At 48.7% G+C, this 25587-nt stretch overlaps 1 protein-coding gene across 1 annotated transcript in view; it reads right to left on the bottom strand.

Annotated features, from left to right (window-relative positions):
- LOC115074654 (IQ domain-containing protein H-like) overlaps positions 1-22514 on the bottom strand; it is a gene marked incomplete at its 5' end in the record, with an annotated part of 119976 nt that extends 97462 nt beyond the window's left edge. The window contains 5 exon segments of the mRNA XM_029574294.1: positions 347-430; positions 7002-7068; positions 9540-10052; positions 21327-21529; positions 22383-22514. Coding sequence (XP_029430154.1) covers positions 347-430; positions 7002-7068; positions 9540-10052; positions 21327-21529; positions 22383-22514 — 999 coding nt within the window.
- Between the last annotated feature and the right edge of the window lie 3073 nt (positions 22515-25587).

Here is a 25587-nt window from a genome sequence, read left to right as displayed (position 1 = left end):
TGTCGATGTACACAAGCTGCTCTTCCGCTGGCAGGTGCAAATGTTGCCAGCCTGCCTTCCCCAACTTGTGGGACACCGCATGTACTTTCAGCCGGGACGCGGGAGGACTGCTTTCTGTAAATGCCTTTAAAAACGGGTCTCACAACTGTCGCCTTACCGGAACTTTCCAGGGGAGGCTATGGTGCCCCAAACTACAGGACACGCACGATGCAAGGCGTAACGGCCACAGCATGTCGGTTGGTTATTTACAGCGCTGGCGCCTGTCAGGAAAGCAGTGCTTGTGGTGTGTCTTTCCGTCACTGGTACACAAACAGAGGAGGCCGAGCCCTGAATGCCCGCACAGTACCTTGTATGTCGCAGAGCCGTCCCATCTGCAGGTTTTGTTGCAGCCCCAAGTCACGGACACCGGCACGCAAGCCCTGGGAATACCCTGCAAAACCAAGCACAGGGGAAGGATTACAATTCCCAGCCAGAGGAAGTGAAAGACAATGACGAAATGTTACTAGGCCGGCCCCAAGTAGCTCTCAAAACCATCTGGGCACGCTTTACTAAAGGTTGTGCAGTACGACAGCCTGGGGACGCTAGTCAGCTCTCCATCTGCCTGTCCATCTATCCTGCCTGCTCGCTTTCCTCCCTTATTGCTTCACTCTATCAATTATCAATCTATTTGATTAATTTGGATGTAGCTCAAGGCAAGGTAAATTCAGGTACTGCAGGTATTTCTCTGTCCCAGAGGTCCGATTTACTAAACACTTTCTTCCAGTCTGTGTCTATAGGAATATGCTTAGTAAACTGGGCCTTAAGTCTGGACCTGAGGCCATGGAGGGGGACGTGATTTGCCCAAGTCACAAGGAGCAGTAGCAAGATTTGAATCCTGGCCTCCCTGGTTCTCCAGCTGTCTCATGATAATACCACCAATATACAAACGAGAGAGTGTGGTTGTGTCATGAGAGGGTGGGGTCAAGATACAAGCATGCTTCACACATACCCGAGGCAGGAATTCACCAAAACATCAGCTGCTTGGGAACGTACAGGGAAGAATCCTTAGCGAGTCTGATGTCTAATCAGATCAAATTTGGAATATGCCCTTGGATTGTGCTCTAGCCCTGGAATGAGCCAGGCTGGGTCACCCAGTCAGCGAGAGGAAGACAGACTCTGCCCACAAACCTGTACCCTCCCAAGCAGTTAGAAGAGCTGCACATTATTAGTCTGCCCTTAGGAGATGGGCCAAAAAAGGAAACCAAAATGATTCGGGGAAAGTATCTCTCACATCAGAGTTCCTTATTAGCTGTTGTTCATGTGAGAGTGTGTATGTACCTTTGTACGTTATTACATTTATATAGTCACTGTAAGAAGTTGTCATACTGGGTCAGACCAAGGGTCCATCAAGCCCAGCATCCTGTTTCCAACAGTGGCCAAACCAGGCCGCAAGAACCTGGCAAGTACCCAAACACTAAGAAGATCCCATGCTACTGATGCCAGTAATAAACCTTGGCTGTTCTCTAGACAACTTGATTAATAGCAGTTAATGGACTTCTCCTCCAAGAACTTATCCAAACCTTTTTTAAACCCAGTTACACTAACTGCCCTAACCACATCCTCCGGCAAAGAATTCCAGAGCTTAACTGTGCATGGAGTGAAAAATAATTTTCTCTGATTTGTTTTAAATGTGCTACTTGCTAACTTCATGAAGTGCCCCCTAGTCCTATTATCTGGAAGAGTAAATAACCAATTCACATTTACCCATTCTAGTTCTCATGCTTTTATAGACCTCTATCATATCCTCCCTCAGCCAACTCCTCTCCAAGCTGAACAGCCCTAACCTCTTTAGTCTTTTCTCATAGGGGAGCTGTTCCATTCCCCTTATCATTTTGGTCGCCCTTCTCTGTACCTTCTCCAATGCAACTATATCTTTTTTGAGATGTGGCGACCAGAACTGTACACAGTATTCAAGGTACAATCTCACCATGGAGCGATGCAGAGGCATTATGGACATTTTCCGTTTTATTTGCCATTCCCTTCCTAAAAATTCCTAATATTGTGTTTGCTTTTTTGACTGCCACAGTACACTGAGCTGACAATTTCAATGTATTCTCCACTATGACTCCTAGTCACGAGTGTGTGATTGTGGAAATGCGTGTTTCTTTCCTATTGGTCTAATAACCTAGAGAGATAGCCTTCAGACACTGAGGCTCGAGCCTTGCAATTAAAATAAATTCCATCATCCTCTTGGCTGGCTTTTATGGATTCGTTCCTAGAAGTCCTGGGCCTACATGAGGCTTCATCCTATTCTCCTAGGACGCTAGGGGACTGAGAATTTATCTTTCATGGGCTGTTGCCAATACAAGATGATAATTTTAACAGCTACTTAAAACTATTAAAATCAAATGCCCATAATTAACTTTCTTGCAAATACATTTTTTTCCTAGTTAAGGCCCGTGTTGTCTAATCTGCAGTCCATTAACTCCAAGCACTGACCATCACTTGGCAGATGGCAGAAACACAGCTACAGATACTTTCCAGCCAGATGGATGGGGGAAATATGGGGACCAATTCTTTGCATAAAGCCTGGAGTTTTCTCTGCATACTCTGCTGCCGGATGCCTGCTGGCCAGGCTCTCATGTGCAGCCCTAATCAGGAAGGATTTTCTTTGGTTTTGTGCCTTTCCTGTAAGCCCTTGGAAAGCAGGGAAATACAAAACCTTCCCTGAATGACTACAGTAAGAAGCCACGAGCCGGGCACTGTTTTTTGTATCCTTGCTAAAACTGATCGCATCCTGCTGGAGATCCCAGTGGAGAGGTTTCAGGGCAGTTCCCTATGCGTTCACTCCTCAACTTCCTGCACTCAGTTTCTCCCTTTCCTTCTACCTAGGTTCTTGTGCATCATATTCTAAGCAGGTAAGATGGGAAACAGAAAAATAGCATCTGTACTGGAATCCAATTAGGTAAGGTTTGGGAGTTAAACCTGGATTCTTGTTATGGCTCAGGTCCTGGCTGGATGAAGGGAACACCACCCTCAGAGTGGCGCAGGACAGAAGGACAAGACTAGGGCCGGTCTATCGCCTAACCAGCAGCCTTTGGGTTCTGGGGGCCAGCAGGTGTCTGTGGTGGCAGGCCATCATGGTGAGTCTGGAGCAAGGCTTGGACAGGAACAGAGTACAGGTAAGGGATGAACCTGGAGCTTGAGTGCAGGCAAAGACTGGAGCTGGAGCTTGAGTGCGGGCAAAGAAGAGTTGGAGCTTGACTAACACAGGTCAGGACAGGGCGAAACAAAGACAATACAGAACATATAACATAAAGGCCCAAAGGCAGTGCTAGGCAGGGAAGGCCCCTAGGGGCAAAACAATGGAAAGACCTAGGTAGGCTACAGTGCAAGACAAGGCCTAGATAGGCCAGAGCTCAGGAGAAGGCCCAGATAGGCTGCAAGGCAGGGAAAAGTACAAGAAGGCCCTTAGGCCACAAGGCAAAGCTAGAAGCGAGAAGGCCCAGAAGCCACAAGGCAAAGCTAAGAGCGAGAAGGCCCAGAAGCCACATGGCAAAACAAGGATGGGCCTGGGTAGGCCACAAGGCAACAGTGGCTAAGGCGAGGAGCCAAGGGAGTCTCAATGCAAAAGCATCAAAGCAAGGGCCAGTCAGGGTTATGTAGGGCTGAGGCTTGGGTGTGGTGCAGGCAAGTAGGAGGAACTTGGCAAGGGTGAGAGCAGGCATACTGAGGAGTCCTGGTGGCAAGGAGGCTGCACCATAGGCTGAGTAATGAGGAGCCAATGTGGATAGCATGGAACGGAGCTCTGAGGAGACCTCTGCTGGCAGGGAGGTGTCATGGTCAGGGTACGATGAGGCTGCATTCTATCTTTCAGAATGATTGATTTCCTTTACGCTGTAAATCGCTTTGGGTTAAATACCAGAAATCAGAAAAAGACCAAAGATGAATCTGCTAAACAGGCGCCCCTACGTGTTCTGACCTTCACCTTCCTTCAGTGTGGGGACCTGCCACCCTCAGCATCTTTCCTTCTCTTATACAGAATGGCTTTAGTCTCAGGAGCCTTCATCCAATAGAGAAGCTCTGGGTGTTAGCAAGGGCCGGAGCTGTGTCCTTACAAGTCAGTTTACAGCTCCAGAATGAAATTACACAGTAGCGCTCTCTGGGAGGCCTGCTGAACCAAAGTTTGAGAATCACCATTCTCAAAATGAGATTTGTATCCCTTCCTGGCTTTCTCAGGCAACAAGAACCAGGCCATACAAACATCAAATCTCCTCACTGCGTGGAGCTAGCTTACAAGTACTGACATTTTCAGCTGTTTCCCAAGTCTGTACACTTGCTATTAAAATAATAATACTTTATAAAGAATTGGTTTTTGGACATGGGCATGAATGGCAATATGGAGAGGAATAATTGAGCAGACCTAGCCCATATGTCAAAAGGATAGCAACAGGATCGAGGCACCCAGAGAAGGGCCACCAAAATGGTGTGGGATCTGTACCAGAAGACTTATGAGGAGAGGCTGAAGGATCTGAATATGCACATCCTGGAAGAGAGGAGGTGCAAGGGAGATAGGGCAGATGAAGGAGGCACTTGTGACACCAGCTAAAGGTTTTGTGACCCAATCTGAGATCATGACCCACAGTCTTGGAACCTCGGACTTAGAACCAACTTCAGGAAAGATTTCTTCACAGCCAGGGTGGTGGATGCCTGGGATGCCCTCCCGGAAGAAGTGATGAACACAAGAACAGTAATGGAATGAAAAAGAGCAGGGGACACACACTGTGGATCACTGGAGGCCAGAGGATGGGAATGAGGGAAAGGGGTAACCGATGTTTACTTTAAGTGTAAAATTTCAGCATGAGGGTATCCTGCACGGAGCGGCAGTTACTACCCTTACCAGAAACATGAGGGTAACCTGCACGGAGCGGCAGTTACTACCCTTACCAGAAACATGGGGGTAACCTGCACAGAGCGGCAGTTACTGCCCTTAACAGAAACATGGGGGTAACCTGCACAGAGCGGCAGTTTCTGCCCTTAACAGAAGGCATGGGGGTAACCTGCACGGAGCGGCAGTTACTGCCCTTAACAGAAGGCATGGGGGTAACCTGCACGGAGCGGCAGTTACTGCCCTTAACAGAAGGCATGGGGGTAACCTGCATGGAGCAGCAGTTACTGCCCTTAACAGAAACATGGGGGTAACCTGCAGGGAGCGGCAGTTACTGCCCTTAACAGAAACATGGGGGTAACCTGCACAGAGCGGCAGTTACTGCCCTTAACAGAAGGCATGGGGGTAACCTGCACAGAGCGGCAGTTACTGCCCTTAACAGAAACATGAGGGTAACCTGCAGGGAGCAGCAGTTACTGCCCTTAACAGAAACATGGGGGTAACCTGCACGGAGCGGCAGTTACTACCCTTAACAGAAACATGGGGTAACCTGCACGGAGCAGCAGTTACTACCCTTAACAGAAACATGGGGGTAACCTGCACGGAGCGGCAGTTACTGCCCTTAACAGAAACATGGGGGTAACCTGCACGGAGCGGCAGTTACTACCCTTAACAGAAACATGGGGGTAACCTGCAGGGAGCGGCAGTTACTGCCCTTAACAGAAACATGGGGGTAACCTGCAGGGAGCGGCAGTTACTATCCTTAATAGAAGACATGGGGGTAACCTGCACGGAGCGGCAGTTACTGCCCTTAATAGAAGACATGGGGGTTAGCTCCATGGAGCTGCATTTACTATCACAAGAAACTTGCTGGGCAGACTGGATGCACCATTTGGTCTTTTTATGCCATTGTTGCTATGTTACTATGAAAGGGGAAAGATGATCTTTTCTTGGTGAAATCTTCTATTCAACTATGCAATTATGAACGACTATGCCAGTCATGCTGGAGCCTATATATATTTAATTAAAACTTTCATAGCTCGCCATATCGCCATAGGTGCTCAGGAAATGCTAAAAACATTTTTTTTAATAAGTTGCATTCAAAACGTACCAATAGGACCATAAGATAATAAGACAAAACTTAAAATCCACGCCATCAACAATAAATTGTGCAGTAAGGGAATGTGAACTTGATCGCAATCCCTCACTTCTTGCAGTTTCCAGGCTGAAGTCCCTCCATCAGCCCAGCACTTAGCTCTCCCACCATCAAGGAAAAGTCATTTGTCAAGTCAGGCCAAAAAAATAAAATAAAATAAAATAAAACCAGATGCCCAAAACCTGTGGACTGCTCACGTGTTTAAAAATAAAATGTTTAAAAAATAAAAGATCCCTGCAATATCCCCTGATTTCCGTTTCTGCTGCTCCTGGACACCTTACACTGCCGCTGCACAACAAGGCAACAGCTTTTAAATTCCCCCAATTCATACATGTAATTAAATAATTACATTAGGGCTAATTAACATGAAACTGCAGATTATTTAAGCGCAAAAAAAATCCACTATTCAACTTCTTAATTATTCTTGTTCACACAGCATTTCCTTTTTGCTCGGGCGCCCTAGGTGCAGATAAAGCATCCCATCTGCTCGTAATTAGAACTAAATAATTTCAGACAATGTAGCTTATCATTTTGACTGCACATTTGATTAAAAGCAGGGTACAAAGCAATATCCTGCCTTATTGGCGTTAACAGCGCCAACGAGCCCAGCCCTCGTGTTCTGCTGTCATTAAAAGAGATGGAAACCATTATCAGTTATTTCAGGGGGAAGGAATCCCAGCCGCCCACCCCAGTACAACTTTGCAACTCATTTCCTAGAGATGAAAAACGAATTATAGCAAATCACCTCTAGGCTGCACTGCCCCTCCCCCTCTCACATAATGACTTTATTTGCTTAATCCCCAAATTAAACGCTATTCCGAGTGAGGGCCTGTGTTATTACTCTCATCATGACGAGAACATTTTCCTGCCGAGACCAATTTGAATAAAACAAGAGGGCCTTCCTCAAACTCAATCAAGGAGCCATAATGTGGTGGGTAATAGAGGTTGCTGATAGATCTGCTAGCAAAAGTGCTCTACCTAATGACGGGATGTGGATAATGGTCCTCCTGGACGTCCTGATGCGATTCCAGTTGTCTGCCAGATGCTAGGAGTCAAGAAAAGCGTTGATCAGTAACAGGGAGCGAGAGTGCATGCATCTACTGCAACTTCAACCGGCTTTTCTCCCACTGTACAGTTAAGCCAGGCATAAATTATATTAATTGATTTAATTACATACTTAAAACATCTTCCCCAATTAATTTAATTAGGTGGCTACATGATGCTACTGGCGGGGGAAGATTGGAGATTGCTCACTTAATTAACGGAATATGAATGAAAAAAAAAAAAAGTGGCACAAGGAAAGGGGGGAAAAAAGAACATACAGGGGACTGTGAGCACTAAGTAAACCTAAATACTGCCTGACAAAGTGGCGAGAAGCCATGGCACATTCTGCCAGCGCGCCAGCCCACACCTGCACCCTGCTAAGGGGCTTCTCTTACACGGCTCCCCCTTGCTCCGCACACGTATGCTTAACGTCTACAGTTTATTCAGAACTGTCCTTTGGCAGAGAAATAGCGCTTTCAAGAAAAAAGATCATGCTACAAGAGAAGGTTAGTGCTGTGGCTGCTGCATACCTCACTCCAGGCTCCTCTCTGCTGTGGTAACAGCGGGCCTGGGATTACAGTTCCCAGATCCTAGGACCTGGGAAACCCAACCAGGCCCAGGGATAGGATCCCCAGTGAGCTGGGGATCCTATCCCTGGGCCACAGAAGGAGAGAGAGAGAGCGAGCGAGCAGTGAGCTGGGGATCCTATCCCTGGGCCACAGAAGGAGAGAGAGAGAGAGAGAGAGCGCGAGCCGCGACCTGGGGATCCTATCCCTGGGCCACAGAAGGGGAGAGAGAGAGAGAGAGCGCGAGCGAGCAGTGAGCTAGGGATCCTATCCCTGGGCCACAGAAGGGGAGAGAGAGAGAGAGACAGAGCGAGCGAGCCACGACCTGGGGATCCTATCCCTGGGCCACAGAAGGGGAGAGAGAGAGAGAGAGAGCACGAGCCGCGACCTGGGGATCCTATCCCTGGGCCACAGAAGGGGAGAGAGAGAGCGCGAGCGAGCAGTGAGCTGGGGATCCTATCCCTGGGCCACAGAAGGAGAGAGAGAGCGCGAGCGAGCAGTGAGCTGGGGATCCTATCCCTGGGCCACAGAAGGGGAGAGAGAGAGAGAGACAGAGTGAGCGAGCGAGCGAGCCACAACCTGGGGATCCTATCCCTGGGCCACAGAAGGGGAGAGAGAGAGAGAGAGAGAGCACGAGCCGCGACCTGGGGATCCTATCCCTGGGCCACAGAAGGGGGGAGAGAGAGAGAGAGCGCGAGCGAGCAGTGAGCTGGGGATCCTATCCCTGGGCCACAGAAGGAGAGAGAGAGCGCGAGCGAGCAGTGAGCTGGGGATCCTATCCCTGGGCCACAGAAGGAGAGAGAGAGCGTGAGCGAGCAGTGAGCTGGGGATCCTATCCCTGGGCCACAGAAGGAGAGAGAGAGAGCGCGAGCAGTGAGCTGGGGATCCTATCCCTGGGCCACAGAAGGAGAGAGAGAGAGCGAGCGAGCTGGGGATCCTATCCTTGGGCCACAGAAGGAGAGAGAGAGAGCGAGCAGTGAGCTGGGGATCCTATCCCTGGGCCACAGAAGGAGAGAGAGAGAGCGAGCAGTGAGCTGGGGATCCTATCCCTGGGCCACAGAAGGAGAGAGAGCGAGCGAGCAGTGAGCTGGGGATCCTATCCCTGGGCCACAGAAGGAGAGAGAGAGAGCGCGAGCAGTGAGCTGGGGATCCTATCCCTGGGCCACAGAAGGAGAGAGAGAGAGAGAGCGAGCAGTGAGCTGGGGATCCTATCCCTGGGCCACAGAAGGAGAGAGAGAGAGCGCGAGCAGTGAGCTGGGGATCCTATCCCTGGGCCACAGAAGGAGAGAGAGAGAGCGAGCGAGCAGTGAGCTGGGGATCCTATCCCTGGGCCACAGAAGGAGAGAGAGAGAGAGAGTGAGCAGTGAGCTGGGGATCCTATCCCTGGGCCACAGAAGGAGAGAGAGAGAGTGAGCAGTGATCTGGAGATCTCATCTGCAGGTCACAGGAGAAAGACAGTCAGGAATGACCTGGGAATATCATCTTCGGGCCAGAGTTGGTCAGGGACAGTCAGTGTGGGATTGGGGGAATCCCCTCTCTGGATCTCAAAATTTTGTCCATGGTCTGCTTCTAAAACCATCATGTGCACAATTTTCACAAGTTTCCACTTGTGTGATGTAATATCTACAGGGGGAGGGATGTAGACACGGATACCTTGAATGTATAGCCAGAGAGAGAAAGCCAAAGGTACAGTTAAGAAACTGATTTTTGACAGGAGCAACTCATACAACAGCAGGGTGCTGCAGTTTTTTTCTCCTTTTCTATGAAAGTTAAACAAGTGCAGCAGATTCTGCAGGGGAAGCGCTGAGGAGAGTGAAGGAGCGTGCTGGGGGACATTGGGCAGCTTCTGATCGTGAGCACTGAAGCGGAGGATGCTTGGGAAGAGAGAGCTGCCGGCAGCACACACCTTGGCCCTTATGCGAAAATTCTCCAGGTGTCTCTGCCGCGATTCCTTCAGGGCCTCTTTCACGCGTGTCTTGTGAAGATGCAGCAGCCAAGAGATGGCAATCACGCCTGCTGCCCACTGCTGCCGCCGGTGCTTCAGGTAGGCCTTCCTGGTTTGCTTCTGCTTCCACGTGGCTTGGATCTTCGTGGCAGCTGCCTCCTTGCCACCCTGTCCCCTGAACCTCTGACCAGGGTGGCTCAGGATCTTCCTCACAGCGGCTTGGTTTCCAAGAATGGATAGCAGCATGTCTTTAGTTGCCCTCTGGTTGACTTCGAAGTCCAGAAGAACCTCCATCACCTTGGCCCCATCTACCACAGCGGCCGGCACCGCGTACGCCTTCAGGAATGCCTCCAGCTGTTCCAGGAGAGAAAGTATGTTTCCCCAGGATAAGCAGTAAAACTGCTTGAACGCAAGGAAATTTGGATCTTCATGGTTTATCATCCCATTGTAAATGGTAAAGCTGTACGCAGAGGACTGTGGAGAAAGAATGGAGTCACATGTTATAAATAATCTGCAGTCATCCATTCACTCTGGATGTGCGTCATTAGCACAGCACAGAAACCCCTTGTCTGAGAAATACCTCTGGGGGATCGTCATTCACCACTATGAACATTTCAGTAGAAGTGGATTGTTTGCCCAGGAGAGCAATCCTTTATCTGATCGGATAAAACCTGATGCTTCCTAGTAACTCTGATACAGTCAGATGAGCTGACAGCCTTTGAAAAGCAAAGACAAAGGAGCCCTTCCAGAAGGATCTCAACTCATCTATTTGCTGAGCTGCACCGATATGGGCACGGAGTCTGGGAACAGGGACGTTGTAAGTATGAGAAGCCAGGGTTCAGTTCCATTGTAACTTTTGCAAGTCACAAATTTCCAGACATGTAAATGTGGAAGTATTCCCTTGGTTAGGAACGTCTAAATAACATTCAGACCCTAAATGTTTTCAACCATTTTTTGGAAGTAAGCAGCTTGAAAAGGCAGGTTCCGAGAAGCCTCGGTGCCAAAGGGCACAGTTTTAGTGTGGCCTGCTCATGAACTGAGCCGGCACAGCACCACACAACTGCCTAGCCCAGGGCTTCCCATACTTGAAAATTCACCTGACCCCAAAGGTCAACCAATACGAATTACAAGGGTGTGGTCCCCCCTCCAACAATCAATCCACTCGCACCCTTGTTACACTCTAGCTGATCCCCTCCCTTAACTCCTCCCCTCCAGAAGACCCCCCCCTCCCCTCCCCAACCCATCCCCCCAGCTGATTCTGTCACCCCCAAGTCCTTTATCCCTACTCTCTCAGCTCCCAGAGTCATTTCCTTCCCTCCAACCTTAGCTGATCCCCTCCTCTCACCCTCCATGGCCAATGCCTCTCCACCTTATCCAACCCTCAAACACCTCCTGCATCTCATCTCCAAGCATTCTCCTAGGGCCCTGGGAGGATCATGTATAGAAAGAGAGGACAGAGGCAGCATTTGTTTCTCGGGTGGGTTCAGGGGTGAGGGAGGAAAAGAAGCAGTGGTGATCTCCATCAAACCTACTCAGCCCAGGCCTCCCCTTCCTGGGTCCTGTGGGCTGTGCACTGGCCCCAGTTCCTTCTCCTTACCTCATGCGAGGGCAGTGATACTGCAGGGCCCGGGAGGGAGCCTGGGCTGCCTTACAGCTCCCATGACGACTTCTGGTGCCTAAAGGACGCTGCCGTTCGAGCACCCGTCACCCCGCCTGAAGATTTTGGGGCCCAGTTTGGGAAGCCTTGGCCTAGGCTCATCTCCATACCCGGAAAGATGAATTAGCCATTGCGTGTGGGTGATATTATCCAACAGAAGAGACATGGACCCAGCTCTCAGAGCTCAGGAAAGAGTTTACCTAGTATGCATGGGAGCTCCCGCACACACACACACACACTCTTTCTTTATTTCATGTTAAAACTTTTTATATATGGTCAGGGTCTGGCCGGCTAGGCGGTTTTACATAATTTAGAAACAAACAGTATACATTCCTTTACACAAAAGTAGTAAAATTAAACAAAAAACGTGCCCTATAACAATTAAATTCTAACCAAAATAGGTTCTTTCCAACTTGCGAAAATTTTTAACGTAAATATGGTAGTGAGAATTTTTGATTAAAAATACCTCATTACAATATTTATGGCAAAACTGACATATAGCTGGCGATAAAGAATAAAGCAGTTATTAACAAGTGATATAGAACATTTACCGGGGTTAAGTAAACAGAATTGGTTAATTTAGCCGGGGTTGTAAGCACATTTAAAGAGAGATGTTTTTAAGGGTTGTTTAAAATCTCCTGGGTTTTGTATTAGTGGAATATTTTCTGGAATAAGCCCCTCAGACTCTTCCAGAGCTTACATTTTAGCGCGCTAGCTGACTCTCCGGGAAGCTGGCTGGATATTAAGTATGGCTAGCTCATCAGAGAGCCCTGTTTTCAGAAGGTACGAGATTTAATACCACTGGATGCTGGAGTGTCACAATGAGCTTTTTGGAAGCTACGACAAACATGTAAATTACGGCCTTTACTGAGCGGGTCTTCATTTCAAACTATCGTGCAGGCCTATTTCTCTCCTTTGTTGGATTATTGCAAGGTGCTGTTTTTGGGTTTATCAGACAAATCCATTTGTCGCTTACAAACAGTACAAAATAAGGCGGCAAGGATTAGTTATGACTCCCATTGGAACTCGTGCAGCCCCACAGTTGCATCAACTTCACTGGCTTCCTGGAATGTGCCACATTCAGTTCAAAATATTAGTTCTGATTTTCAAGGCACTGAGAGGTGAAAGAGCTGCGTATTTAAGACAACTCGTGAAATATGTCCCAAAAGAGATTTAAAATCAGTAAACTGTTTTTCTGCAGATTCCAACAAAGAAGCAAATGTTTTCAATCAGAGGGGTAGAGCTCTGGAATATTTTGCCTAGGGGAATTTGGTTGGAAAGAAATTATTTATTGTTTAGGAAAAAGTTAAAACTTGGCTTTTTCCAAATGATGAATAACAGCCGTGCAGAGTAAGTGAAATAGGGAGTTGGAAGAAATGTCAGTTTCTCATTTATTTTATTTTTAATGTTTAATTGATTTTAATGTTTTAAATTTGTATTTTGCATTTAAACTTTTTGTTGTAAACCACCTTGGGCAGCTGTATTAATTTGATTGGTGCGGTATATAAATAAATGAACTGAAATGAAAATGAAATAAGCAAACTTGCTTTCTCCATTGACAAACAGGTATGAATTACATGTAGGGGGTCCCAAGCTGAGAGCTGCAGTGAGAAGCAGCTTCTGAAACAAGCAGCCTGGACCCCACCGGTGGAGAGTGGACTGCTGTGAACAGGCTATTGAAACTGCTTTTCCAAAGTCACTGCTGAGACAGTAGTGAGATATGGAGGTGCAAATAGATGACCAAGCAGCAGCTTTGCAAATGTCTTCCTGGGAAGTAGACCTTAGATGAAGCACTGAAGTTCTCATGGCTCTCACTTGATGAGCCCCGGCAGCATCTGTAATCTGCAAACCAGCCAGCTCATAACAGTGCTAATACAGTCCGCTAGCCAATTGTTGGGATCAAAAGACATGAGCAATAAGGCCGAGTCTTTCTCAAGTAATACACTAGAGATCTATTAGAGCTCAAGGAATGAGGACTCTTTTCTCCTCTGTGTGCATGAAGTCTCAGAAAGAAAGTAGGCAACACAATGGTTTACTTAATGTGGAAAGCAAATATCACTTTTAGAAAGAACTTACGGTGAATATGCAGCACCGCACTGTTGTAAAGCAAAAACTGCAGGTATGGTGAATCCAGCACCACAATTCACTTACTCTTTGAGCCAAAGTGATGGCTACAAGGAATAACACTTTCCAGCTCAGGAGCTTCAAGTCCATCAACTCATGAGGGTCAAAGAGAGGCTTCATGAGTTGAGCAAGGCCTACACTGAGGTCCCAAGGCACTGGAGGTTTCCTGACTGGAAACTTGGATTGCCACGAATCTCTCATGGACGTTGATATTAATGAGTGCAGGGAGATCTGGCACTAGATGAATTTTAACTGAAGAGTTATGTAGGCCTGAGGGAGAGATAAAGAATAGGTACTGAAGCAAGTCCCTTGCAGCACAGGAGAATGGACCCAGCTGGCTGCTACCACACCAAGCCAAGAACCTCTTCAGCTTGAAGTTGTAGGATCTTCAGGTAGAAGGTTTTCTAGTCAAAATCAGCTCATCCTTCACCTCTTTAGGAAGGAGTAAGGAAGAGACATCACATGTGATGTTCAGCAAAGTCTGCTGAGCTGAGTGATCCAACGAAAGTGGGAGCTGAACTGATTAATGGACTAGATGTGGCTGTGCTGGTGTATGAAAATCTACTTCCACAGTTCTGTAAATGAAAGGAATTGGCAGCTATGCATAGAAGAGACCAATGCTCCAGTTTAGCCCAAAAGCTTTGGGAGCTGAATTGTAATTGCTCAAAAGCAGGGAGCATATCGGCTTCATCTTTTTGTCATCCTTTGAGGCGAATATAAGAACTTGAAAAGAAAGGGACAAGCGCATTTACAGAAGAAATTGAATTGGCTTCTGCTTACACAACCACTACGATCTAGTCAGGGGCACTGTTGGTGGTACCCAGTTCTAAAGATTTAAGGCATAGCTGGTTATGAACAAGAGCTGTTTCAACTGTTTCCCTGATGTTTTCACAGTGGAAAAGGGTAAACAGTGGAGTGCCTCAGGGATCTGTACTTGGACCGGTGCTTTTCAATATATATATAAATGATCTGGAAAGGAATACGACGAGTGAGGTTATCAAATTTGCAGATGACACAAAATTATTCAGAGTAGTTAAATCACAAGCGGATTGTGATACATTACAAGAGGACCTTGAAAGACTGGAAGATTGGGAGTCCAAATGGCAGATGAAATTTAATGTGGATAAGTGCAAGGTGATGAATATAGGGAAAAATAACCCTTGCTGTAGTCACACGATGTTAGGTTCCATATTAGGTGCTACCACCCAGGAAAAAGATCTAGGCATCATAGTGGATAATACTTTAAAATCGTCTGCTCAGTGTGCTGCAGCAGTCAAAAAAGCAAACAGAATGTTGGGAATTATTAGGAAGGGAATGGTGAATAAAACGGAAAATGTCATAATGCCTCTGTATCGCTCCATGGTGAGACCGCACCTTGAATACTGTGTACAATTCTGGTCGCCGCATCTCAAAAAAGATATAGTTGCGATGGAGAAGGTAAAGAGAAGGGCAACCAAAATGATAAAGGGGATGGAACAGCTCCCCTATGAGGAAAGGCTGAAGAGGTTAGGGCTGTTCAGCTTGGAGAAGAGATGGCTGAGGGGAGATATGATAGAGGTCTTTAAAATCATGAGAGGTCTAAAATGGGTAAATGTGAATCGCTTATTTACTGTTTCAGATAATAGAAAGACTGGGGGGCACTCCATGAAGTTAACAAGTAGCACATTTAAAACTAATCTGAGAAAATTATTTTTCACTCAACACTCAGTTAAGCTTTGGAATTTGTTACCAGGGGATGTGGTTAGTGCAGTTAGTGTAGCTGTGTTTAAAAAAAGGTTTAGATAAGTTCTTGGAGGAGAAGTCCATTAATTGCTATTAATCATGTTTACTTGGGGAATAGCCACTGCTATTAATTGCATCAGTGGCATGGGATCTTCTTAGTATTTGGATATTTGCCAGGTTCTTGTGGCCTGGTTTGGCCTCTGTTGGAAACAGGATGCTGGGCTTGGACCCTTGGTCTGACCCAGCGTGGCAATTTCTTATGTTCTTATCCACCACTAGATTGATGAGATCTGCAAACCAAGTTTGCCGAGGCCACTCCGGTGCCACCTGAATCACATCTCCGGAGTAAAGCGCCACACACCGCAAAATCTTGCCCACCAGTGGCCATGGCGGAAAAACATATAGCAGAATGTCTCGCGGCCAAGGAAGAACCAAGGCGTCTACTCCTCGCTCGCTTCTGCAACTGAAGAAACGTGGTGCCTTGGCATTTCACCGAGATATCATCAAATCCATGCAGGGCTTGCCCCACCTGTAACAGATGAGAGTCATCGCGTCCTCCCACAGTTTCCATTCCCCAAGAAACAACTGTTGACAGCTAAGAAAATCCACTTACACACTTTCGATCCTGGCTATGTGAGAAGCCACTATCAATGGCAGATGTTGCTCTGCCCAGCAGATTAGCTCCCGAGCCATCTGAGCCACTGCTCAACTTTTGGTACTACTACTACAGGCAGCACCTGTCTCCTTTCCATAGAGGTGCAAGGGGAGATCATGAACAGGTCCTTTAGTGAATGAGCAAAATCTAAAGCGTAACCTTGCTTTATCATGCTTAAGACCCACTGGTCCATACTGACTTTGGCCCACTCCTCATAAAAAAAAAAAAAAAAAAAAAAAAGTCAACAACCCCCTATAACCGGGACGGAGAAGTGGATCAGCCTCGCTTCATTGTGAGGACCTGGCTCCAGAGTCTCCCTGGCTAGAGCCATCGCTGATCAGCTTCCAGCCTGGAAAGGATTAGCTCCAGGACTGCAGCCTCCCTGAGTCCTCCTCCCAAAGATCTCCCCTGCCGAAAACGCCTGTTTCCTCAAAAACCGAGAGCCTCCAGAAGAGAAACGCCTTGCCCCTGTAGGCCTGTCCTCAGGTAGCTGTGAACTTTATTCTCTCTCAGATGCTTTATCAGCTCCTCCAAATTCTCCTTAAAGGGAAAAGCTCCTAATTGAGTACTGGACGAAACGTCCGCTGGCTGGTTCCACAACCAAAGAAGTCTCCTGGCTGAGACTGCCAACATCATTGTCCAAGAGGACATTCTAATGAGATCATGCAGCGCTTGAGCACCATAGATGACCACAGCTTCTCCAGCTGCTCCACCTGCTTCGTCTCCTGAGAGGACATGGATTTGTCAGTTTGCAACTTATAGAAACAGAGAAGTGACGGCAGAAGAAGACCAAACGGCCCATCCAGTCTGCCCAGCAAGCTTTCACACCTATTTGTTTTCATACTTATCTGTTACTCTGACCGCTGAGGTCAGGGCCCTTATTTGTAACTTTTTGGTTCTATTTCCCTTCCACCCCCGCCATTGATGCAGAGAGCAGTGCTGGAGCTGCATAAAGTGAAGTATCCAGCTAATTGGTTTGGGGTAGTAACCGCCGCAATAAGCAAGCTACTCCCATGCTTATTTGTTTACCCATCCTGTGCAATTTAGTCCTTGTTGGTTGTCTGAATATAAATCCTCTTTATATGTATTCCAAGTGAAGTATCAGGCTTATTTGGTTTGGGGTAGTAACCGCCGTAACAAGCAAGCTACTCCCCGCTTTGTGAGTGCGAATCCTTTTTTCCACATTTCCTCTTGCTGTTGAAGCTTAGAGCAATGTTGGCGTCGCATTAACCATGTGTATGTTTATTGAATAAGGATATTCATCTCCAGGTAGTAGCTGTCATTCCCGCAAGCCACCCCCATGCCTCTTCTCTTCATTCACATCCTCTAGACTTTATGGATCCACAGAGTTTATCCCACGCCCCTTTGAAATCCTTCACAGTTTTGGTCTTCACCACTTCCTCTGGAAGAGCGTTCCAGGCATCCACCACCCTCTCCGTGAAGAAATACTTCCTGACATTGGTTCTGAATCTTCCTCCCTGGAGTTTTAAATCGTGACTGCTGCACCTAATGCAGCCCAGCCTGAAGCATAAAACTGCTGCACACCGCAGCTCGTATGCCAAGCGCAGACACCTCAAAAATATTATTTTTTATTTTCTTTTTTAAGATGGATCTCGTGCTTCCTGTCCTGAACATTCTTCAAAGCTGCAGGACTGGCCACCAGAATAGTATCTTCTAAGTAACTACTGAGGCGGAAGCATCCACCTTTGGGATTGTCAGGAGCTCCAGAGTGTCCTCAGGCAACGGATACAATTTATCTGCTGCTCTGCCCACTGTCAAGCCAGTATCTGGAGTGTCCCACTCCCTGACCACCAAACTTTTAACTGACTTGTGGAACGAAAAAGTCTTTGCTGGATCCCATAAGCCATTCATGACTGGGTCCACGCCCTCCTAATCAGACTGTTCCTGCAGAAACTTATCCTGTCCCCCCAGGAAAGGATCCACCATTGGAGGACTATGCACTATGCTCTGAATCAGAAAAGTCATCTTTGGCCATCCCCTCTGTGGACAGGGCTCGCTGAACCCTGGTAGACGCAGAAGTCCTGGAGAGCTTGGATTTCCTCTTGGGCCATGGACCATCTGTTGCTCCTTTTTGGAAATGTGTCATTCCACGGCTTTCCAGGCCAAATAAGCCCTGTGCAGCCAGAGGACCTGCCGAAAAAGCAGATGAATCATCCAAGATCTCCCCTGACTGCCTTCCCCCGGGCATCAGCTCTGCCAGAAAAAGCAGAGGGGGGAGATCCCCTCCTCCTACAGCAGCATCTGTAGCAGCCACGAAGGACTTCAAAATGGCCGCCATTCCCATGCTCACCAGGAATGGATCGACCTCTTCCACCAATTCAGCCAAAGACCACCCAGGCCCGCGCTGCTGAGTTGCCACCTCAGTGGTCACTCCCGATGTGCCCTCTCTCCCAGAGAGACACTGGGAATGTAGCCAAGACATCCCAGGCCTTCGCTGCCGAGTCACCACCTCCGTGGTCACTGCTGATGTGACCTCTCTCCTAGAAAGGCACCGGGAACATTGGCCGGCACGCGAAAGGCGCATCCACATTTCCTCACACACGGTGCATCGGCAACCGTGTGGCATGCTGTGGCCCTGCGCTGAATGCGCGGCACTGCCTGAAGCAGAAAAACACTAGCAGGAGCCACTGGAACAAAGCACCTGCCAAAAGCAGCAGTTTGCAGTTGTCGCTGACCAGGAAAGCAATTAAAAACAACTGCTCCTGCATTTATTTATTTATTTTTTTTAAAACTAGCTTTCTTCTAAACTTTATGAAAAAGACAAGAAAATTAAAGAACTTCCCTGAGGTGAAAATTAGCAGCAGGTTTTGCAAGTGCACCTGGAGGGGAGGGAACTGGATCCACCAGCTGTCTGCCTCCCAACATGAAAAGACTGAGTACTAAGGGTCCCCAACCCCCTGCCCATCTACCTCAAACCAGGAGGGATGTCCCCACCAGGACCTACCAACCTCCTGGGAGGAAACTCCTCTAAAACTGTGCTATTCTTTATTTTTTTTATATAGGTACAGAACTGCAGTTTTGCACCTCTTCCATCTGCTGGAGACAGAGAAATACTGAAGGACTGCAGGTGGCACACCAGATTAAGAGGCAGTGTCTGTGAAACTTTCTCTGTCTCCATCTGCTGGAAGGGAGGCAAAAGCCAGGAGTCTGGACTGATCTGGGTTCATACAGGGAACAGCGACTGCCATGTCCTCATCTATAGATCTTTGAGGAGTTTATATTTCATAACTGACACAGTGTTTGTCAGAGACTGAAGATCTTATCCAGGAAATATAAAGAGTAGAAATCTTCTAGACAGATGCATGCTGGGCTAGACTCTATCATCTGGATGTGGGCGATACGGACTCCCCATCCTTTGGCAAAAAAGTGTCCTGCGAGCGGGACTCTCCAGGTCCCACCCTGTCTAGGGAGCTTTGGTACATCCAGGAGTCTGGACTGAGCCGGGTACGTACAGGGAAAGGAAAATTGGTTCTTTCCTGCTAATTTTCGTTCCTGTAGTACCACGGATCAGTCCAGCCTATTGAGGGGGAGAGTTCGCTCATGCAGAGTATTTTCAGATATTCGTGTTTTTGTAATGGTTTAAAAGTTAAGATGTTTTTCCTTTTTTACTGTATTTGGCTTGGATATGGATAAATACTGAGCAACTGCAGGTGGCATGTGTGGTAAAGTAGCAGTGTCAGTAAAACTTTCTCTGTCGCCATCTGCTGGAAGGGAGGCACAACCCAGGAGTCTGGACTGATCCGGGTTCATACAGGGAACATTCTCTTCAGAGACCCAGATTGGCTCCTCTTCACTAAGGCCCATGAATGCTGGCGACTCCAAGTGAGAACTTGGGACTACAATGGTAGCTGTAGGCACAGCTGGCTCCAGGGCACTCCGTGCCAGATGCATCAAAACTTTCTTTTGGTCAGTGCCACATTATGATGGCTGGCACTACATTCATCCTTGTTTGCACTGTAAAAAGGACTTTTGTGCTTCGGTGCCGAGGCATTCTACCCCAGTAATGATGGGGTCTTAGCAGATCCTCTATGGTGTGATCTGCTAAGCCTGGATGGTGCCCTGGAGGATTCCAAGTCTGGATCAAAGAGGTGGACTGGTATCATGGGGATCTTCCACACCATGGATGAGGATGGCACCTCTGCCAGGGAGGTGCTTTCTCACCTCAGGGACCAGGCTGGCTCTACGCTGAAGGAGGACAGCACGAGTTTCTTTAGCACCAAGGAAGAAGGCTCAGAAGGGATCCCTCATACCTCTTAGGTAGTCTTCTCTGAGCCACAGCGGATATCTTACTCAACCCCTGACCTAAAACAGCTCCAGAAACTGGTGCCATGGGAAGGGAGCCTTGTCCAGTTTACTGGACCATCAATGCCTCACTCCGGAGTGAGGAGCAGCTGTATTGGGCTCAGTTTTGCTGCACTTGCAGAAACATCCTCCCACAAATGCAGCAGTTGGCAGATCTGGCCCCAGGTGGCAGTAACAAACCAAAGGCAAATCTGTAATGGACATCAGGCCTTGAAGCCACTGACCGCAGTCATTTTACCCCCAGATGTTTCTTTTTTTAATGGTAGAACTGAAAGGTTCCATTGAAGGGCGGCCGATGCAGTGATCTGAAAAACCAAATATGAGAGGCCAAAGAACAAAATGTAGAGAGAGACGGGGCTCACGCCCGTGCAGTAGTTTGAACAAAGCAAGACTGAGGGACTCATGAGGCGATGTGTGCATGTAAGGCCTGAGTATTTACTGAGCTCTGGGAGCTGGCTCTGTGCCGGTGCACCCACCCGTATCGGCCTGCCAGTGCTCAGCCCTTTGTACAGGGTCTTCTGTAACAGCTGGGAGATCTCCTTTAGCACAGAGAGCAGCAGTAAGGGCAAGGAGAAGGAGAGGGCAGACTGGGGAAGCAGCCAAATAGTCCATATTTGCTGGCATCCACCTTTTACTGTGCATGTTAAAATGTGGCAAATTGTAAGAAAAATGGTGCAGAAGAGTTAGCCAAACTTCTGTTTCTGCTCATTTAATTGACAATAGCCACAAGATTCATTTTAGGGGGCATCTTGTGTCTTAGAAGCTGAATAAGGAATGGATGCTGGCACCACCTACATATTGGTATAAATACTAGGAAATGATCTTGTGGGGGACATTACTGGCATAAGGATGTCCTGGGAGCGATGCGCTTCTGGACCTGATGAACCTGTTGGTGAGAGAGAACAGAATCTGCCTGGGATGGGCGCGCCGTTGATGAAATGGAGAAAGGCCATTTCCTTTTCTCTCTGGACTGCCTGGGGGGTTGTAGGCTCTACAGGATAATATCTCCTTACATTCAACATCTTGTCTTAAAAATCAGGAAGTGGGGACAGGGGAGGGTTTTAACTGAGGCTTGCTCCAGAGGAGAACTGGCTATGTTACTTAATGATTATTCTTATTAATGAGCCACTCCTGAATCTGCAATTTTTATATCAATTTGGAAAATTCAATAAAAATGCTAATAAAAAAAGAGAGATGTTTAATGGCTCCCTGATGAGACAGAGCTGTTTAGGGTCAGATTAGCAGCACAAGCTCCATTTGTCAGTACCTGTTCTTCAGCAGAGGGATAATACAGCCACTCTTCTAGCTGCGGCATTATCTGCATCTCTTTCTGCTCGTCTGTCCCGAAGATGCCGCACGGTGGAAGTGCAGTGTCACCTTGGCCAGGCTCACGTGTAGCATCAGTGAGCTTGGACTCCAGAGAAGCAGGGACTTCTAAGGGAACCTCTTCTGGCTGTCTAGAAACACTACCTGTCTCAATACATTAAAAAAAACCATGAGTGTAATATTCCAGCAGAAATGCACAACAAGCTCCCCGTGCCAAGAGAGAAAGTCAAAGGGACTAATTCAGACTTTTTGGATTCTGGTGATTGGAATGGAGAGGGAGGCTAAGCAGGGCCAGTGCAAGGGTATTAGGTGCCCTAAGCGAAGCTTCTGCCTCGCGGCTGCCCCCCCTCCCCCCCTCCCAGCTCGAGTCAAACTGGTTTGGCTCAGTGACTTGAGCCAGTAGTCAGGTTGGGTGAGGACAGAGGGGGGGGGGGGGGGGGTCGCTCAGTCGGCAGCAAGGCAGAAGAGACAGCCACCGCGGCACTGGCAGCTCAGTAGCTGCCGGCAGGATATTTCACCGACGATTGACGAGCGAGCTGTCCGTCCTCGCCTGACCCAACAAATTGGTTTGACTTGATCCGGTAGAGGGTGGCGCAACAACGGACAGGTCGGTGAAATGTCTGCCGGCAGCTGCTGAGCAGCCACTAATCGCCGTGGAGGCAGCAGCTCTCCCTTCTCTGCCTCGGCTGCTGCCCCTGGCACCCTAGGCCCCTGCTAGTACTTCCGCCAGGAGCTGAAACCATGACCCCAGGGAGCAGCTAATCCAGATACAGCCATTAGTGACAGCACTTGCAGTCTTCCTACAGTGAAGATCAAAGATCCGTTTTCTTTCTGCCAGTGCTCATTTCTCTAGCACCATCAACTTCAATCCGTTTCACCTAAAGGTTTCTCTCCCATTCTGGTTTTCCAATTCCCACATTCCCTGCAGAAAGCACTGAAAGTCGAAGGGCAGTGCGGACTTTCCTCTCACTGGTTCCCAGTTCCCTGCAGACAGTACCTGGCGGTGCTTCAGATGCAGCTATTTTCTGGAAGTCATAGAGAGGAGCAGGTCTGGGAAAAACGGGAGGAGGCAACACAGTGATTTTTGCAGGTGCAGGGATCAGGCCACGTTCAATAAGACTCAGAAGACCTAGGTACACAGAAGTATTTGTAAAGGCAGAATGTAGCATTATGATTGTTCATGACCTCATTACATGTCCAGAGACGCTGGTATTTGGGCAAATATAACTAGGAGTTATATATAAACTAGGAATAATACACTGGGCAGTATTGGTAAGGGCACTGGTAAGTGTGGGACCTTGGAGGCTGTAGCACTGGTGAGTACTGGTAAGTGTGAGACCTTGGAGGCTGTAGCACTGGTGAGTACTGGTAAGTGTGGGACCTTGGAGGCTGTAGCACTGGTGAGTACTGGTAAGTGTGAGACCATGGAGGCTGTAGCACTGGCGAGTACTGGTAAGTGTGGGACCTTGGAGGCTGTAGCACTGGTGAGTACTGGTAAGTGTGAGACCATGGAGGCTGTAGCACTGGTGAGTACTGGTAAGTGTGAGACCTTGGAGGCTGTAGCACTGGTGAGTACTGGTAAGTGTGAGACCATGGAGGCTGTAGCACTGGTGAGTACTGGTGATGGCATTGATAAGTGATGGACCTTGGAGGCTGTAGCACTGGTGAGTACTGGTAAGTGTGAGACCATGGAGGCTGTAGCACTGGCGAGTACTGGTAAGTGTGGGACCTTGGAGGCTGTAGCACTGGTGAGTACTGGTAAGTGTGGGACCTTGGAGGCTGTAGCACTGGCGAGTACTGGTAAGTGTGGGACCTTGGAGGCTGTAGCACTGGTGAGTACTGGTAAGTGTGGGACCTTGGAGGCTGTAGCACTGGTGAGTACTGGTAAGTGTGGGACCATGGAGGCTGTAGCACTGGCGAGTACTGGTAAGTGTGGGACCTTGGAGGCTGTAGCACTGGTGAGTACTGGTAAGTGTGGGACCTTGGAGGCTGTAGCACTGGTGAGTACTGGTAAGTGTGAGACCTTGGAGGCTGTAGCACTGGTGAGTACTGGTAAGTGTGGGACCTTGGAGGCTGTAGCACTGGTGAGTACTGGTAAGTGTGGGACCTTGGAGGCTGTAGCACTGGCGAGTACTGGTAAGTGTGGGACCTTGGAGGCTGTAGCACTGGTGAGTACTGGTAAGTGTGGGACCTTGGAGGCTGTAGGACTGGCGAGTACTGGTAAGTGTGGGACCTTGGAGGCTGTAGCACTGGTGAGTACTGGTAAGTGTGGGACCTTGGAGGCTGTAGCACTGGTGAGTACTGGTAAGTGTGGGACCTTGGAGGCTGTAGCACTGGCGAGTACTGGTAAGTGTGGGACCTTGGAGGCTGTAGCACTGGTGAGTACTGGTAAGTGTGGGACCTTGGAGGCTGTAGCACTGGTGAGTACTGGTAAGTGTGGGACCATGGAGGCTGTAGCACTGGCGAGTACTGGTAAGTGTGGGACCTTGGAGGCTGTAGCACTGGTGAGTACTGGTAAGTGTGGGACCTTGGAGGCTGTAGCACTGGTGAGTACTGGTAAGTGTGAGACCTTGGAGGCTGTAGCACTGGTGAGTACTGGTAAGTGTGAGACCTTGGAGGCTGTAGCACTGGTGAGTACTGGTAAGTGTGGGACCTTGGAGGCTGTAGCACTGGTGAGTACTGGTAAGTGTGGGACCTTGGAGGCTGTAGCACTGGTGAGTACTGGTAAGTGTGAGACCTTGGAGGCTGTAGCACTGGTGAGTACTGGTAAGTGTGGGACCTTGGAGGCTGTAGCACTGGTGAGTACTGGTAAGTGTGGGACCTTGGAGGCTGTAGCACTGGCGAGTACTGGTAAGTGTGGGACCTTGGAGGCTGTAGCACTGGTGAGTACTGGTAAGTGTGGGACCTTGGAGGCTGTAGGACTGGCGAGTACTGGTAAGTGTGGGACCTTGGAGGCTGTAGCACTGGTGAGTACTGGTAAGTGTGGGACCTTGGAGGCTGTAGCACTGGTGAGTACTGGTAAGTGATGGACCTTGGAGGCTGTAGCACTGGCGAGTACTGGTAAGTGTGGGACCTTGGAGGCTGTAGCACTGGTGAGTACTGGTAAGTGTGGGACCTTGGAGGCTGTAGCACTGGTGAGTACTGGTAAGTGTGGGACCTTGGAGGCTGTAGCACTGGCGAGTACTGGTAAGTGTGGGACCTTGGAGGCTGTAGCACTGGTGAGTACTGGTAAGTATGGGACCTTGGAGGCTGTAGGACTGGCGAGTACTGGTAAGTGTGGGACCTTGGAGGCTGTAGCACTGGCGAGTACTGGTAAGTGTGAGACCTTGGAGGCTGTAGCACTGGCGAGTACTGGTAAGTGTGAGACCATGGAGGCTGTAGCACTGGCGAGTACTGGTAAGTGTGGGACCTTGGAGGCTGTAGCACTGGCGAGTACTGGTAAGTGTGAGACCTTGGAGGCTGTAGCACTGGTGAGTACTGGTAAGTGTGGGACCATGGAGGCTGTAGCACTGGTGAGTACTGGTAAGTGTGGGACCTTGGAGGCTGTAGCACTGGTGAGTACTGGTAAGTGTGAGACCTTGGAGGCTGTAGCACTGGCGAGTACTGGTAAGTGTGAGACCATGGAGGCTGTAGCACTGGTGAGTACTGGTAAGTGTGAGACCTTGGAGGCTGTAGCACTGGCGAGTACTGGTAAGTGTGAGACCATGGAGGCTGTAGCACTGGCGAGTACTGGTAAGTGTGGGACCTTGGAGGCTGTAGCACTGGTGAGTACTGGTAAGTGTGAGACCATGGAGGCTGTAGCACTGGTGAGTACTGGTAAGTGTGGGACCTTGGAGGCTGTAGCACTGGCGAGTACTGGTAAGTGTGAGACCTTGGAGGCTGTAGCACTGGCGAGTACTGGTAAGTGTGGAACCTTGGAGGCTGTAGCACTGGCGAGTACTGGTAAGTGTGGGACCTTGGAGGCTGTAGCACTGGTGAGTACTGGTAAGTGTGGGACCTTGGAGGCTGTAGCACTGGCGAGTACTGGTAAGTGTGAGACCTTGGAGGCTGTAGCACTGGTGAGTACTGGTAAGTGTGGGACCTTGGAGGCTGTAGCACTGGTGAGTACTGGTAAGTGTGAGACCTTGGAGGCTGTAGGACTGGCGAGTACTGGTAAGTGTGGGACCTTGGAGGCTGTAGCACTGGTGAGTACTGGTAAGTGT

Source organism: Rhinatrema bivittatum, chromosome 13, assembly GCF_901001135.1.
Source record: "Rhinatrema bivittatum chromosome 13, aRhiBiv1.1, whole genome shotgun sequence".
Taxonomy (NCBI): Eukaryota; Metazoa; Chordata; class Amphibia; order Gymnophiona; family Rhinatrematidae; genus Rhinatrema; species Rhinatrema bivittatum.
This window is presented reverse-complemented; position numbering and strand designations above follow the sequence as displayed.